Genomic DNA, 18539 nt, shown 5'->3' on the forward strand with positions numbered 1-18539 from the left:
AGGAATGTTCTTGGTACCCTTCCCCAGATTTGTGCCTTGACACAATCCTGTCTCTGAGCTCTATGGACAATTCCTTCAACCTCATGGCTTGTTTTTTTGCTCTGACATGCACTGGTCAACTGTAGGACCTTATATAGACAGGTTTGTGCCTTTCCAAATCATGTCCAATCAAGTGAATTTGCCACAGGTGGACTCCAATCAAGTTGTAGAAACATCTCGAGGATGGTCAACGGAAACAGGATGCACCGGAGCTCAATTTCGAGTCTCATAACAAAGAGTATTAATAGTTATGTAAATAAGGTATCTTTTTTATTTGTAATACATTTGCAAACATTTCTAAAAAAAAACATTTTTTTCTTTGTAATTATAGGATATTGTGTGTAGATTGATGAGGATTTGTATTTATTTAAACCATTTGAAGAATAGTACTGTAACGTAACAAAATGTGGAAAAAGTTGAGGGATCTGAATACTTTCCGATTGTCCTTCAGACATTTATTTCACTCCTGTGTATGGCAGAACAGACACAGACAGACATGCACACCTTGCAGCACACGCAGAAGGCCCTGAGTGGGTTGAGGCTGAGCCAGCCGCTGTTGCCTGCCTCTCTGAAGCGGTTCATAAACTCTTTGTAGAGGGCCCTCTGCAGGGGTGACAGGCGCACCATGATCACATGCTCGTCCTTGGAGGGGAGCTGGTCTCTCAGCACGTTATGGCCACGCCTGGGAACAAACACAAGCACAACCAGAGCTAGACCACACATTTTTATACCATATAGATCTCTTCTACATTCATGAACAAACACAACCATTATCAGACTTCAGCTAGAATATCCATTGAAAGTACTTTTTAGTCCAGGAAAAGACTGGGGCGGAGGTAGGCTAGCGGTTATGGAGGTGAGCCAGTAACTGGAGGGTTGCTAGTTCAAATTCCAGGTCCGAAAGGAAAAATCTGGCAGGTAATGAGCTGGCAATCAGAGGGTTGCTGTTATCAAAATCCTAGATGTCTTTGCCTGCCGTTGTGTCCTTGAGCAAGGCACTTAACCCCCCACAACAACAGCTCCACAGGCGACTAGAGTGGTAGCACTGCACCTCTCCAAAAACCCTGCATGTGTGTTTACGGAGGGGCTGGGTAAAAGCAGAAGTCAAATTTCGGCTGGACCTTGTGTGCAATGGACTAATAAAGTAATCTTAAGGTTTAATCGGAGAGGGGGAAACTTGCCTATAAAGTATAAAGAGAATACTGTAGTAGCAACAGTTCATGTGGGTTATAACCAGCTCTCATTCTCACCTCTGGACGAAGCCCTCCAGCAGGCTATGGAGGACATGACTTCGGTATCTCATCAACCGGACGTCCTGAGGCGTACTGTCCACACACTGCCCGTTCAGAATGGGCCTCTCAAACATGTTACTGAACTCCTGCCTGGTGCCCAGGAAGTCAGGCCTTACAAAGTCCACCATGCACCAGTACTCTATCAGGTTGTTCTGGAGTGGGTATCCCGTGAGGACCACACGTCTCCGGGTACGGATGTTCTTCAGGGCCCGCGAGGTGCTGGCGTGGCAGTTCTTAATGCGGTGGCCCTCGTCACAGATCACCACGTCCGGGCCTGGGCGAGACAGGGCCTTCTCTATGTCTTCAGGAGAGTAGAGGAATGTCAAGTTAGAGCTATTTCAGGAACAATGGAAGTCCAACCAGTCCCAGATTGCCTAGTTAAATGAAGGTTAAATCAAATAAAAAAGCCATGACGGTAAGATGTGTATGTAGGACTGATCAAAGCATTTACTTTACGCTCCATTCATCTAAGTGACTCATGTTATCGGAGTCACTCATGATTGATGTCGTGACTGGAAACCCATGAACTCGTACACACATCCTGGTGCACATGACAAATGTCTAACAAAATGTTATCTAACATGGGTTCTAACAAAGGGTTAAACATTAGGATCTCTCAAAATCCAAATGTGCAGATGACCTTGGTTTGATGAAAGAAAAACTGCCATAAGCTGCTGGTTTGAAAACTCTGAAAAGCTCAGGCCATGACTGACATCAGTGTCGATTGACAGGTGTCAACCTCACTCTGAGGTGACCTTTTTGACCTACTGACCTTTGAGGAGCTCCTGCTGCAGGTTCTCTTCATCCAGGTCAATGACCACTGGTCCTTGGAGCTTCTTGGACATCTTTTTCCGGCCCGCCACAAAGCTCTTCTTCAGGGACAACAGGCGGTACATCTCATACCCCATCAGGAGCACGCCGCCATCCAGCGACCAGTCAGAGATCACCTTCGCTCTGCTGGCCGTGGTTCTGAAAGAGAGCAGAGAGAGGGAGAGAAAAAGAGATGAGAAAAGAGAGCGAAGAAAAAGAAAGAAAGATAGCACATCAGGGACAATGTTCCACACATAATAGCACAGGCATTTAGAGACTTATTTTTTTATTTAACTAGACAAGTCAGTTAAGAACAAATTCTTCTTTACAATGACGGCCTAGGAACAGTGGGTTAACTGCATGGTTCAGGGGCAGAATGAAATGTTTACCTTGTCAGCTCAGGGATTCGATCTAGCAGCCTTTCGGTTACTGGCTCAACGCTCTAACCACTAGGCTACCTGCCGCCCCAGTGTATATACATAAAAACGACCTGCATTATATCTCAATCAAACCTTCTTGCTAAAGGTCTTGATAGTTGATGTACTTTAAATGCCTTACGTACTTCATGTAGTTACACACCTGGGCGATAGATGAGTCATGTTTGTATATGCATTTATTTTTAGAGACAGATCCCTGGCAGTTGTGTCATATAAGCAGAGCTTCTAGTCACTCACAAACACAAACCATGATCATGGCTAAAAGGCTTCAGCTTTGAAATTGGAGGTAGTGGCATATCCCTGTTCCCAGAGAGGACGGGAAACTTACTTGTGCTCGTCATTCAGGATGTGGACCTTGAAGATGCGTGGGGAGAAGTGTGCGGGGTTGATGTCTGTGGGTAACGCCTCAGAGGAAGGGACCCAGAGGTTAAACTCAGCCAGCCAGTTCTGTAACGTGTTGACCTGTAGCGAGAAGGGTAGAGAGTGAGAGAGAGAGAGAGAGAGAGAGGGGTAGATAGAGAGAGAAAAAGATTCAGAGGTAGAGAGCGAGAAGAAGAGAAAACACAGAGAGAGTGCGAGAGAGAGCGCGGTAGGGAGAGAGAGAGCGCGGTAGGGAGAGAGAGAGCGCGGTAGGGAGAGAGAGAGCGCGGTAGGGAGAGAGAGAGCGGTAGGGAGAGAGAGCGCGGTAGGGAGAGAGAGAGCGGTAGGGAGAGAGAGAGCGGTAGGGAGAGAGAGAGCGAGAGGAGAGAGAGAGGGAGAGGGAGAGAGAGAGCAGTAGGGAGAGAGAGAAGGGAGAGAGAGAGAGAGAGAGCAGTAGGGAGAGAGAGCGCGGTAGGGAGAGAGAGCGCGGTAGGGAGAGAGAGAGAGAGCGGTAGGGAGAGAGAGAGCGCGGTAGGGTAGGGATAGAGAGAGCGCGGTAGGGAGAGAGAGCGCGGTAGGGAGAGAGAGCGCGGTAGGGAGAGAGAGAGCGCGGTAGGGTAGGGATAGAGAGAGCGCGGTAGGGAGAGAGAGCGCGGTAGGGAGAGAGAGCGGTAGGGAGAGAGAGAGAGCGCGGTAGGGAGAGAGAGAGAGCGCGGTAGGGTAGGGATAGAGAGAGCGCGGTAGGGAGAGAGAGCGCGGTAGGGAGAGAGAGAGAGAGAGCGGTAGGGAGAGAGAGAGCGGTAGAGAGAGAGAGAGCGGTAGAGAGAGAGAGAGCGGTAGGGAGAGAGAGAGCGGTAGAGAGAGAGAGAGAGCGGTAGGGAGAGAGAGAGCGGTAGAGAGAGAGAGAGCGGTAGAGAGAGAGAGAGCGGTAGAGAGAGAGAGAGCGGTAGAGAGAGAGAGAGCGGTAGAGAGAGAGAGAGCGGTAGAGAGAGAGAGTGGTAGGGAGAGAGAGAAAGCGGTAGGGAGAGAGAGAGAGTGGTAGGGAGAGAGAGAGAGAGCGGTAGAGAGAGAGAGAGAGAGAGAGAGAGCGGTAGAGAGAGAGAGAGCGGTAGAGAGAGAGAGAGAGCGGTAGAGAGAGAGAAAGTAAATTACCTCAGTCAAGAGATTACAAAACAGATTCACACATCCCCATTGCATTATGTCCAGTATGTATAAACAGAATAGAGCATGTAAAGAGAGAAAAGAGTACACAGCCACTTACAGGAACGATGGCGAGCACGGTGTGGGCCTGCGTGTGTCTAAGCAGGATGTCTATAAAAGAGATGACCTGCAAGGTCTTGCCCAGGCCCATGCTGTGGGCAAGGATACAGCCGAAGCCACTGCTGCGCTTAGACCTCTCCAGAGACTCCACCAGGTTATCATACAGGAACCGGACCCCACCGATCTGATGGGAGAGGGGGAGAAAAGAAAGGAGGAAGAGAGGGAGGGACAGAAGTAGTGCGATCATTAGCAGATTGACAAGTCTGTTAATTGTTATATTTGTTTGACTGCATTGTATACCTTGGCTGTCTCCGTGGGCTCTGTGGGGTGTGGCAGAGGCAGAAAATATTAATTGAAAGTGCTTTTTAGGCTTAATATGGATCTGGGAAATTAGCCCTATAACTGTTAGACTCCCTGTGCTAACAAGATAATCCATGGCCCTATTGAGTCAGTGGTACCATGGTTGGTAGATTGATTATGTATGAAGAGAAAACGGTTTGATAGGCTTGATATTAGGGTTGGGCGGTATCCCGACTTGCATATCGTCATACCGTCCTTCTCTCACCCTGGGAATTACAGTATTACCAGCTTAGTACACAAGAGGGTGCCAAAAACACAAAAAAGCCCATTGGGAGTCTATTACTAGGATGGCAATAAAATGAGCTCATTTAACAGTAATTGCAAATTTCCATGGAGGCTGGTAGCCTAATATGCTAACGAGCACAAACGTAAATAAACAAATTGCAAAGACAGGCAATCCAGCTCATAAAGTTATGCATATATAGGTCGGAGCTATAGGTAGAATTTTACTCAAAATCAAATCTTATTGGTCACATACACATGGTTAGTAGATGTTAATGCGAGTGTAGCGAAATGCTTGTGCTTCTAGTTCCAAAGGTGCAGTAATATCTAACGAGTAATATCTAACAATTCCCAGCAATTACCTCAGTCAAGAGATTACAAAACAGATTCACACATCCCCATTGCATTATGTCCAGTATGTATAAACAGAATAGAGCATGTAAAGAGAGAAAAGATTACACAGCCACTGTGAGTACACAGCCACCAGCAACTACACACAAATCTAACAAGCAATCTAACAATTCCCACCAACTACCTAATACACACAAATCTAACAAGCAATCTAACAATTCCCACCAACTACCTAATACACACAAATCTAACAAGTAATCTAACAATTCCCCACCAACTACGTAATACACACAAATCTAACAAGTAATCTAACAATTCCCCACCAACTACCTAATACACACAAATCTAACAAGTAATCTAACAATTCCCCACCAACTACCTAATACACACAAATCTAAAAGGGGTGAATGAAAATATGTACATATAAATATATGGATGAGCGATGGCCGAGCGGCATAGGCAAGGTGCAATAGATGGTATAAAATACAGGATATACATGTGATATGAGTAATGTAAGGTATGTAAATATTATTAAAGTGGCATTATTTAAAGTGACTAGTGATCCATTTATTAAAGTGACTAGTGATCCATTTATTAAAGTGTCCAGTGATTGGGTCTCAATGTAGGCAGCAGCCTCTGATGGCCTTGAGATTGAATAACAGCTCCTATCTCTGTCCCAGATTTGATGCACCTGTACTGACCTCGACTTCTGGATGATAGCGGTGTGAACAGGCAGTGGCTCAAGTGGTTGTTGTCCTTGATGATATTTTTGGCCTTCCTGTGACAACGGGCGTTGTAGGAGTCCTGGAGTGCAGGTAGCTTGCCCCCGGTGATGCGTTGTGCAGACCGCACTACACTCTGGATAGCCTTGCGGTTGGGGACAGTGCAGTTGCTGTACCAGGCTGTGATACAGCCCGACAGGATGCTCTTGATTGTGCAACTGTAAAAGTTAGTTAGGGTTTTGGGTGACAGGCCAAATCTCTTCAGCCTCCTGAAGTTGAAGAGGCGCTGTTGCTCCTTCTTCACCACACTGTCTGTGTGGGTGGACCACTTCAGTTTGTCTGTGATGTGAACGCCCAAGAAGTCCACGATCATCTCCTTTGTTTTGTTGACGTTGAATGAGAGGTTGTTTTCCCGACACTACACTCCGAGTGCCCTCACCTCCTCAATGTAGGCTGTCTCGTCATTGTTGGTTGTCAAGCCCTCTACTGTTGTGTCGTCTGCAAACCTGATGATTGAGTTGGAGGCGTGCTTGGCCACGCAGTTGTGGGTGAACAGGGAGTACAGGAAAGGGCTGAGCACACAACCCTGTGGGGCCCCAGTGTTGAGGGTCAGCGAAGTGGAGAAGTTGTTTCCTACCTTCAAGACCTGGGGGGTTGCCCGTTAGAAAGTCCAGGACCCAGTTGCACAGGGAGGGGTTGATTATGAGCTTGGAGGGTACTATGGTGTTGAATGCTGAGCTGTAGTCAATGAACAGCATTCTAACATAGGTATTATTTTTGTCCAGATGGGACAGGGCAGTGCGCAGTGTGATGGCCATTGCGTCATCTGTGGACCTGTTGGGGCGGTATGAAAGCTGAAGTGGGTCTAGGGTGGCCGGTAAGGTGGCGGTTATATGATCCTTGACTAGCCTCTCAAAGCACTTCATGATGACAGAAGTGAGTGCTACGGGACGATAGTCATTTAGTTCAGTTATCTTTGCCTTCTTGGGTACTGGAACAATGGTAGCCATCTTGAAGCATGTGAGGACAATAGACTGGGATAGGGAGCGATTAAATATGTCCATAAACACACCAGCCAGCTGGTCTGGGCATGCTCTGAGGACACGGCTAGGGATGCCGTCTGGGCCAGCAGCCTTGTGAGGGTTTACATGTTTTACTCACGTCAGCCACTGAGAAAGAGAGGGGGGCGCAGTCTTTGTTAGCGAGCCGAGACGGTGACACTGTATTATCCTCAAAGCAGGCTAAGGTGTTTCATTTGTCTGGATGACGTCGGTGTCCGTGACGTGGCTGTTTAATTTTTGTCCGTGATATCCTGTAGACCCTGCCACATACGTCTCGTGTCGGAGCCGTTGAATTACGACTCCACCTAGTCCTTGTACAGGCATTTCGCATGTTTGATTGCCTTCCGGAGGGAATAACTACACTGTTTATATTCAGCCATATCTCCAGACCTCTTTCCATGGTTAAATGCGGTGGATCACGCTTTCAGTTTTACGCGAATGCAGCCATCCATCCGCGGTTTCTGGTTAGGGTAATGGTCACAGTGGGTACGACGTCTCCAATGCACTTATTTATAAACACACTCACCGACTCAGCGTATAGGTCAATATTGTCCTCTGAGGCTGATCGGAACATATTCCAGTCCTCGTGATCAAAACAATCTTGGAGCGTGGCTTCCGATTGGTCAGACCAGCGTTGAATGGTTCTCGTCACTGGTACATCCTGTTTGAGTTTCTGCCTATAAGCCGGGACAAGCAAGATAGCGCCGTGGTCGGATTTGCCAAAGGAAGGGCAGGGGAGGGCTTTGTTTGCATCACGGAAGTTAGAGTAGCAGTGGTCAAGAGTATTAGCCCTTTGTGTTGTGGAATCAATATGCTGATAAAAATGGATGACTTTCACTTCAGTCATTATTTATGAAGGTATCTTACTTTTTCTCAAGTATGAAATTAGGTACTTTTTCCACCACTGCATTGTGCAAATGAACACATTTTTGACGCATGCAGTACTGGCTCTCCAGCAGCACATCTACATTTTTAAACACTTTTTACCCCTTTTTCTCCACAATTTTGTGATATGCAATTGGTAGTTACAGTCTTATCCCATCGCTGCAACTCCCGTACGGACACGGGAGAGGCGAAGGTCGAGAGCCGTGCTTCCTCTGAAACACGACTCTGCCAAGCCACACAGCTTCTTGACATACTGCTCGCTTAACCCGGAAGCCAGCCTCACCAATGTGTTGGAGGAAACACCCTACAACTGGCGACCGTGTCAGCGTGCATGCGCCTGGCCTGCCACAGGAGTCGCTAGAGCGTGATGGGACAAGGACATCCTGTCCGGCCAAACCCTCCCTTAACGACTTTGGGCCAATTGGGTCTCCCGGACGCGGCCGGCTGCAACACAGCCTGGGATCGAACCCAGATCTGTAGTGATGCCTCAAGCACTGCAATGCCTTAGACCGCTGAGCAACTCGGGAGGCTCCAGCAGCATGTCTACAAGCTGTGTGGAGTCTGGAGTCACTAAGGCAACAGGCCTGCCTGATCTGCTTGAAGAAGAGGGGGGAGGAGCAGACAGCTGAGAACGGAAAGGATAAAAAACACAAGGAAATCAATATGGCAGTGGCAGCTGTGCAAACAACATCCAAAGGGCTTTGACTTCTCAAACATGGCAGAAAGCTAACACACTATGATGGCTGTCACCTTATTCATTTAGCCACTTACTTAGATAGCAAGTTAAACTTAGAGGTCGTGTTAACGCAGAATTCTGTGTTTGTCACAAAGGGAAAAAATAAATATCTTGCTGCGTTTGGAAACGCAGATCTAAAATGGTTCTTATTGTACTTTCTGCTCGACATCAGACTAACTTTGTGCTTCAGTTGCACTTCTAAACGGGGATGAGAATTCATGAACAGGCATTCTATCAGCAGACAACGCTCTGACTGATGTGGAGCTGCTTTTCTCTGTGTAGCCAGAAACTTTTCGCCAGTAAAATTAAATATTAACTTTAAGCAAAACATTAGAAAATACATTTCCTATGATACACCTAAACATTAGAAATATGATGGCCATACATCGTTTTGCAAAAAATACTTATTTTGTCATCGAATCAAAATAAAGCTATTTTCTGCTGAATGTGTTGCACTAATGTATTTTGTGTGAAGGAAAACTATAGATGCACATCCTTGATCACTCTATTGAAGCAAAAAAACACTGTTGACTCAATATAAAACGAGACCTCTGTCAACACACAGCTGGACACACCTGCTCCTGCTTTATCCCGTTGTACAATAATGTGACAGGTGAAATAAGAACGCAATCTGCTTCATCCCCCAACTCGTTGACTGCAGGTATTTCCAAATACCCTGGTATGCCCAAGCCTACTTGATATTCTACTGAGGGAATCCATACCTGGTGAGGTTTGACGGCACGGGCCAGTTGAGGGGAGAGGAACAGGTCTACCTCCTCAGCAGGGTGGTTCAGGTTGACCAAGACACGCCCCAGGGCGTCCGGTTGGTTCACAGCATCGTTGACGTGGGTGCCGCTGGCCTCCTCCGACCGCTCCTCCTCCTCATTGGTGGACTCGCTGCTGACCTGTAGGGCGTCGTCCTCGCCGGAGCTCAGCTCGATCACGTCTATGGTTGAGAAAGGAAAATGAAAAGGGGGGGGGGGGGGTCTTTTGTTAGAAGAGCATTGTAGATGGTAAAGGAGAAGCATATAATATATCTACAGTACCAGGTCAAAAGTTTGGATACCTTCTCATTCAAGAGTTTTTCTTTATTTTTACTGTTAATATATACTAGTGAAGACATCAAAACTAAGAAATAGCACATATGGAATCCTGTAGTAACCAACAAAAATGTTAAACAAATCTAAATATATCAGTCCTTTGGTCTGATGAGTCCAGATTTGAGATTTTTTGTTCCAACCACCATGTCTTTGTGCGATCTCCACATGTGTGGTTCCACTGTGAAGCATGGAGGAGGTGTGATGGTGTTGGGGTGCTTGCTGGTGACACTGTCAGTGATTTACTTAGAATTCAAGGCACACTTAGCCAGCATGGCTACCGCAGTGATACGCCATCCAATCTGGTTTGCGCTTAATGGGACTATCAATTGTTTTTCAACAGGACAATGACCCAACACACCTCCAGGCTGTGTAAGGGCTATTTGACTAAGAAGGAGAGTGATGGAGTGCTGCATCAGATGACCTGGCCTCAACCCAATTGAGATGGTTTGGGATGAGTTGGACCGCAGAGTGAAGGAAAGCGGCCAACAAGTGCTCAGCATATGTGGAACTCTTTCAATACTGTTGGAAAAGCATTCCGGGTAAAGCTGGTTGAGAGAATGCCAAGAGTGTGCAAAGCTGTCATCAAGGGTGGCTACTTTGAAGAATCTTAAATATAAAATATGTTTGGATTTGTATAACAATTCTTTGGTTACTCCATGATTCCATATGTATTATTTAATTGTTAATGTTTTCACTATTATTCTACAATGTAGAAAATAGTAAAAAATTAAAAACCCTTGAATGAGTAGGTGTGTCCAAACTTTTGACTGGTACTGTACATAATACCCATGTGTTGCATTGTGTGGCTGCCTTTTTAATCAAAACAATCATTTTCTACCATTCTGTTACACAATATTGTCTAAACAAATAAAATATCAAACATTTCATTAGTTTCAATAATTCAATAATAAGTGTTTCAATTACACTATTTATCTCCAAAAGAAGACATCTGTTTTCACAAATTCTATGAAATGACACATTTTTCTGGCATCATGTTTGACAGGCAAACAAATCTTCAAAAAAGTTCTTCCCTGGCCTGGTTTCAAATAACAATGTAAAAAATATATAGAGAAACATCTAAACGGGTCCCCACGTCATCTATATTAAGTGATAAGTTCCACAAACTTGTGCCATTTTTTGAACTACAGATGTGGCCTAGAAGAGGGGAGGAGAAAACGATAGAGAGCAGGTTTATGTAAGTCTAGTGAATGGGTGCTTATACAAGCTGGATTATAGTGGTGGGAGATGGGTTTACATAACCCAGGGCAGAAATGTTACCGCGCTGCCTGAGGCTGTCATTAACCAGACGTTTTCTCCATGCCTACCTTCTCATCCAGGACTCAAAATGCAGGGTGGGTTGGAAGGGGGTTCAACTGGGAATGGATCTATGCCCACAAACAGACAGGTGTATGTATGTGTGAGTGAGTGAGTGAGAGTCATGACCAGTGAAGGAAATGCACATGATGTACTCACCAGAACTTCGTTCTATACTGTAGCGACTCTCCTGCTCTAGCTTATCTGATCTAGCTCAGACAACTGCTCAGAGCCAGTCGGATATAGCACAACCCAGTCCCTACGTACTTTCATAAAGTACACTGCAGCGAGACCATTTCCCTTAATTTACCTACAGTAAGCATCTAACCCACATTTGATCCCATTTAAAACACCTGAAGAACAGAGAAATGGGTCATTACGTCACCAAGCGTATAAAGCATGGCAGTCTTGCAGTTCTAAATCGATCAGTGGTTCAGAAACCATGTTTGGTGTGGGACCCTTGAGTTCAATTGACATATTTTTATGCTCTATTAACCTGTTGCTTCTACTCGGGACGCTTGCGTCCCAACTAGAGCTCTGGAAATGCAAATGCGCTACGCTAAATGCTAATAGTATTAGTTAAAACTCAAAAGTTCATTAAAATACACATGCAGGGTATCGAATTAAAGCTACACTCGTTGTGAATCCAGGCAACAAGTCAGATTTTTAAAATGCTTTTCGGCGAAAGCATGAGAAGCTATTATCTGATAGCATGCAACACCCCAAAAGACCCACAGGGGACGTAAACAAAATAATTAGCATTTCGGCGTTACACAAACCGCACAATAAAATAGAAAACATTCATTACCTTTCACCATCTTCTTTGTTGGCACTCCTAGATGTCCCATAAACACTATTTGGGTCTTTATTTCGATTAAATCGGTCCATATAAAGCCTAGATATCGTTATATGTAGACTGTGTGATAAACGAAAAAAACATAGTTTCAAAACGTAACGTCATTTTTTTTAATTCAAAAAGTCGACGATAAACTTTCACAAAACACTTCGAAATACGTTTGTAATGCAACTTTAGGTATTAGTAAACGTTAATAAGCGATAAAATTCATCAGGAGGCGATGTAAAGATCATTAGCTGTCCGTCTGGAAAAATGTCCGGCTAGAAACTCAACGAAAATATCCGGTCCTAGACCGGAGGAGATACGGTGTCCTGTATGTGTTTGACCAAGAAAAAACTTGAAGGGAAATGACAAGACTCTAGACACCGTGTGGAAGCTGTAGGTACTGCAACCTCAGTCAATTAATTGTGGTTCACCTTTATCAATGGGTTCAAGTAGCGCATGGATATATTTTCCCATTTTCAGTGATCAGTTTTTCCTGTGCTTTTCGATGTAAATGCCGTTCTGGTAAAGCCACAGCAGTGATTTAACCAGTTTTTTAAACGTCTGAGTGTTTTCTATCCACACAGACTAAGCAAATGCATATACTATATTCCTGGCATGAGTAGCAGGAATGTTCAAAAAAGTAGAGGGTCGACTTAAGAGGTTAACTACAGTGTGACTTGGCTATTCATCTGATAACATGTCAAATTCATAAAGATCACTGGCCGAATGTTGTTGATGGAAATCTAAGAATGACTGAGGTCCTCAGTATTGCACAACCAGGGCAGTTATTCAAAGCGCAGGAGTTCTGATCTAGGATCATTTCAGCATTTTAGATCATAATGAATAAGATAAAAGGTACAGGGGACCTGATCCTAGATCAGCACAGGAAGACCACAATCAGTCTCTGTTAGGTCTGTGGCAGTAACGAAATTTCGCCAGCCGGTGATTGTCAAGCAAATAACTGCCAGTTTCAATGTAATTGATCACTAACTAACATACACATTTAGTATCTCCTGGCTTCCACACATTTTAAAAAGTCAAATAAATCCATGTAATATAGCCTACACCTTCACAACAAATCCATACTTTATTTTAACAGGTCTAAAGAAGCATGATATGAAGAAAATCTAGTCTACTTCAGAAGAACAGAATAGCATACTCTGACTTGTCCTTATGTTAGGTCCTGATCTGACTCTGCCAAATGGCTGTGGGCTACAATGGTCTAACTGTTTTGATTTTTAATACATTGTAAGGCTGCATGATGAGACTAATGATGATTTGAAAAAAAGTTGCTTGAAAGGCATGAGCTCTGCTTTTTTGCGAAGGAAGTACACACTCCAATAGTCTCACAATTTGACATTCTCAAATATCTGCTGCGCAATCCGAAGCGTTTCTCACTCCCATTTCTCACTCCCATTTCTCACTCCCACTCAGTGATCGGTCTTAATCACAGGCTACAAGTTAAGACAGACACATCGGGGACGCAACTGCGCGTGTCCTTATCCAATTGCGAGGTGCATATTGAAGATATTGGAATAAGTGTCCACATTTACTTTTCGTCAGCCAACAAGATGAGTAGGCCTAACGAACAGCAAAAGCACTAGCCTATGTCAATCTACCACCCCCCATATTACAAAAGTCAACCTATTCTATTCTGTGCAATAAATAAATATTCCAAACATAGTCTGGGACAGTTGTGGGATGAGATAGATCCGAAATGAATACAACCACTATGCAATGAGTGTGATGCAACAGATCAGAATGTTTAGCTTCAAATGTTGATACCCTAATAGTTTATTTCTTCACATTATAAGCGCATCAATGCCCACATGGTAGTAGGCTATGAACGTGAATGTTCCATTAGTGGAAAACACCATTATCAAAAGTGATCGCAAATGTAATTATGTATGTAATGCTTTTATTATAAAAGGTGCATTTTTATGTTGAAAATTATCTTCCTAGTCTCAGTTAACATGTGTCATATAATGTATAATAATATGTCATGCGTGACCTACCCTGGGGCTTCTCTAGCTTGATGAGGGACACCAAACAGTCTCATAGTGACTGGGGACTCACCATCTTTGGGCGAGTGTGATTCTGGGACCAGAGCTTTGGAGTCGTCTTCTCTGACGTTAGTGCTGCTGTTACTGGTGTCCAGGCAGATCACACGATCCTTTTTGGCCACGCTAGCAGACACACTCTGAGACAGATGTCCTGGAGGGTACAGAGGGAGAGATGCAGAAGTTAATCACCTGAGTGTGTTAAGTATCAACCAGTGAATCACTATAATGATACACAGTATCAATCAAAAGTTTGGACACTTACTCATTCAAGGGTTTTTCTTTATTTTTTACTATTTTCTACATTGTAGAATAGTGAAGACATGAAAACTATGAAACACATATGGAATCATGTAGAAACCAAAAAAGTGTTTTAAACAAATCAAAACATATTTTAGATTCTTCAAAGTAGCCACCCTTGATGACAGCTTTACACACTCTTGGCATTCCCTCAACCAGCTTTTCCCGGAATGCTTTTTGTTCTTGAAAGAGTTGCTGAGCACTTGTTGGCTGCTTTTACTTCACTCTGCGGTCCAACTCATCCCAAACCATCTCAATTTGGTTGAGGTCGGGTGATTGTGGAGGACAGGTCATCTGATGCAGCACTTAATCACTGTCCTTATTGGTCAAATAGTCCTTACACAGCCTGGAGGTGTGTTGGGTCATTGTCCTGTTCGAAAACAAATGATAGTCCTACTAAGCGCAAACCAGATGGGATGGCGTATCGCTGCAGCGCATTCATGCTGGTTAAGAGTGCCTTGAATTCTAAATAAATCACTGACAGTGGTCACCAGCAAAGCACCCCCCACACCATAACACCTCCTCCTTCATGCTTCACGGTGGGAACCACACATGCAGAGATCATCCGTTCACCTACTCTGTGTCTCACAAAGACATGGCGGATGGAACAAAAAATCAAACATTTGGACTCATCAGAAAGTCTTGGCCCAAGCAAGTCTCTTCTCTCTGGTGTTTTTTAGTAGTGGTTTCTTTGCAGCAATTCGACTATGAAGGCCTGATTGAAGCAGTCTCCTCTGAACAGTTGATGTTGAGATGTGTCTGTTACTTCAGCTCTGTGAAGCATTTATTTGGTCTATAATTTCTGAGGCTGGTAACTCTAATGTACTTATCCTCTGCAGCAGAGGTAACTCTGGGTCGTCCTTTCCTGTGGCAGTCCTCATGAGAGCCAGTTTCATCATAGCACTTGGTTTTGCGACTGCACTTGAAGAAACTTTCAAAGTTCTTGAAATTGTCTGGATTGACTGACCTTCATGTCTTAAAGTAATAATAGACTGTCGTTTCTCTTTACTCATTTCAGCTGTTCTTGCCATAATATGGACTTGGTCTGTTACCAAATAGAGATATCTTCTGTATACCACCCCTATCTTGTCACAACACAACTGATTGGCTTAAACGCATTAACCTCTTGAAACTAGGGGGCACTTTTTGGGGGGGGGGGAAAATCACGTTCCCAAAGTAATCGGCCTATTACTCAGGACCAGATGCTAGAATATGCATATAATTGACAGCTTAGGCTTCCTGCTGCTAGCTGGACAAAATGCTATGCTAGGCTATCGATAAACTTACACAAACGCTTGTCTTGCTTTGGCTGTAAAGCATAATTTCAAAATCTGAGATGACAGGGTGATTAACAAAAGGCTAAACTGTGTTTCGCTATATTTCACTTGTGATTTCATGAATATGAACATTTTCTAGTAATATTTTTTGACCGTTGCGCTATGCTAATTAGTGTAGTTGATGACAATTCTCCCGGATCCGGGATGGGTAGTTCCAAGATTAAGGAAAGAAATTAAACAAATTAACGTTTAACAAGGCACACCTGTTAAGTGAAATGCATTCCAGGTGACTACCTCACCTCAATGAAGCTAGTTGAGAGAATGCCAAGAGTTTGCAAAGCGGTCATCAAGGCAAAGGGTGGCTACTTTTAAGAATCTCAAAAACAAAATATATTTTTCATTTGTTTAACACTTTTTTGGTTACTACATGATTCCATGTGTGTTATTTCATAGTTTATTTCTTCACTATTATTCTACAATGTAGAAAATAGTTAAAATAAAGATAAGCCCTGGAATGAGTAGATGTCCAAACTTTTATTAACCCATCCACCAACCCACTCTTTGGAGGACACATCTTTGCTTTTACAGCTTTTCTGCTACATATACATTTTACATATACATTGTACTTTTATATACAGCAATCACATAACAATACATTATTGAACATAAGGTCTTTAATCCCACCCCTCAGCCACTCTCAGCCCATCCCACCTATCACCATAGACCACCCTTGTTTGGTTTCCATGTGCCATATATATTTTCAATTGTACTGTGATGTTTAACATATATTTTGAAACTTTCTAATCATGTAGTATCCACAGATTGTGAGCTAAAGATAAACACCTTTCCTACAAGTATTATTATACTATATATTGACTGACTATGGCTTAACAAATTGCCGAACACTGCTATTTGTAAGGTTCATTTTAAGTGAATGTTGTGATTTTTGAACCATTCCTGAACATGTGACCAGAAACAAGCTATATGTGGGCAATATCAGAACAAATGATGTAGTGATTATGTCTCTTTGCAGAATAATCTACAGAGCTTAGATTGTTGTATGCCCCATATACAGGTGAAGTCAGAAGTTTACATACATTTTAGCCAACTACATTTAAACTCAGTTTTCACAATTCCTGACATTTAATCCAAGTAACAATTCCCTGTTTTAGGTCAGCTAGGATCACAACTTTATTTAAAAAATGTGAAATGTCAGAAAAATAGAAGAATGATTTATTTCAGCTTTTATTTCTTTCATCACATTCCCAGTGGGTCAGAAGTGACCAAATACTAATTGAGTGTATGTTAGCATTGCCTTTAAATTGTTTAACTTGCATCAAAGTTAAACAGTAGCCTTCCACAAGCTTCCCACAATAAGTTGGGTGAATTTTGGCCCATTCCTCCTGACAGAGCTAGTGTAACTGAGTCAGGTTTGTAGGCCTCCTTGCTCGCACACATTTTCAGTTCTGCCTACAAATTTTCTATAGGATTGAGGTCAGGGATTTGTGATGGCCACTAATACCTTGACTTTGTTGTCCTTAAGCCATTTTGCTACAACTTTGGAAGTATGCTTGGTGTCATTGTCCATTTGGAAGACTCATTTGCGACCAAGCTTTAACGTACTGACTGATGTCTTGATATGTTGCTTCAATATATTCACATAATTTTCCCTCTTCATGTAGCCATCTATTTTGTGAAGTGCACCAGTCCCTCCTGCAGCAAAGCACCCCCACAACATGATGCTGCCACCCCCGTGCTTCACGGTTGGGATGGTGTCTTTGGCTTACAAGCCTCCCCCCTTTTCCTCCAAACATAACGATGGTCATTATGGCTAAACCGTTCTATTTTTGTTTCATCAGACAAGAGGACATTTCTCCAAAAAGTACGATCTTTGTCCCCATGTGCAGTTGCAAACCGTAGTCTGGCTTTTTTAATGGGGGTTTTGGAGCAGTGGCTTCTTCCTTGCTTAGCGGCCTTTCAGGTTATGTCGATATAGGACTCGTTTTACTGTGGATATAGATACTTTTGTACCCGTTTCCAAAAGCATCTTCACAAGGTCCTTTGCTGTTGTTCTGGGATTGATTTGCACTTTTTGCACCAAAGTACGTTCATCTCTAGGAGACAGAACACTTCTCCTTCCTGAGCGGTATGACGGCTGTGTGGTCCCATGGTTGCATACTATTGTTTGTACAGATGAACGTGGTACCTTCAAGTGTTCCTATTTTTGCTCCTAAGTATCAACCAGATATGTAGAGGTCTACAATTCTTTTTCTAAGGTCTTGGCTGATTTATTTTCATTTTCCCATGACATCAGGCAAAGAGACACTGAGTTTGAAGGTAGGCCTTGAAATACATCTACAGGTACACCTCCAATTGACTCAAATAATGTCAATTAGCCTATCAGAAGCTTCTAAAGCCATGACATAATTTTCTGGAATTTTCCAAGCTGTTTAACTGTACAGGTTCCCCAGGGGGTACCACCCCCCCCCCCCCGCTCAACTGTAATGGTGGCGCACAGAATGCAAAAATATTCTTAGAAATATTTAACCTCCACACATTAACAAGTCCAATAGCTCAAATGAAAGATAAACACCTTGTTCATCTACCCAGCGAGTCAGATTTCTAAAATGTTTTACGGTGAAAACATAGCACATATTTATATCAATGGTTGATGGTCTTCGATCAGAATGTAGTGGAAGGAGTCATACTTACCTAATATATCGTTTTGTTTCAGTTCGTGTGCCCTTATAGTAGCATATGCTACGAGTTCCAGCTGAAATGCATCCAAAATGACGTCTGGTCCCGAACAGTTGCGCATCAAAACTTCAAAATTACATATTACATGTCGACTAAACTGGTCAAACTAAGTGCAGAATCAAGCTTTAGGATGTTATAAAAGTACAAAACAATTCTCAATTCAACCGGGCAATCATACTCCTTCTCAGGCATTCTGGGACAAAGGAAGGTCTGTTCCAAAAGCGCGCTCTAATGCCCATGTATTTTCTCACGACACCCACCCTTTCGCCTCCCAAAGGGTCAAAGCTCGCAGGATTTTCTCAATTAAACGCTCTACTGAATGAGGACATCTAGTGGAAGACATAGAAAGTGTCTC

The 18539-nt window shown here is 43.5% G+C and overlaps 1 protein-coding gene across 2 annotated transcripts in view; it reads right to left on the reverse strand.

Moving 5' to 3' along the window:
* LOC115102190 (helicase ARIP4-like) overlaps positions 1-18539 on the reverse strand; it is an 89381-nt gene that overhangs the window by 15238 nt on the left and 55604 nt on the right. For both annotated transcript variants that reach the window (XM_029621833.2, XM_029621834.2), the window contains 7 exons: positions 13867-14004; positions 9258-9481; positions 4200-4382; positions 2907-3040; positions 2104-2300; positions 1290-1632; positions 544-721 (listed from right to left, as the gene is read on the reverse strand). In XM_029621833.2, coding sequence (XP_029477693.1) covers positions 544-721; positions 1290-1632; positions 2104-2300; positions 2907-3040; positions 4200-4382; positions 9258-9481; positions 13867-14004 — 1397 coding nt within the window. The remainder of the gene's footprint in view (positions 1-543; positions 722-1289; positions 1633-2103; positions 2301-2906; positions 3041-4199; positions 4383-9257; positions 9482-13866; positions 14005-18539) is intronic.

This window comes from Oncorhynchus nerka, linkage group LG20 (assembly GCF_034236695.1).
Source record: "Oncorhynchus nerka isolate Pitt River linkage group LG20, Oner_Uvic_2.0, whole genome shotgun sequence".
Lineage (NCBI taxonomy): Eukaryota > Metazoa > Chordata > Actinopteri > Salmoniformes > Salmonidae > Oncorhynchus > Oncorhynchus nerka.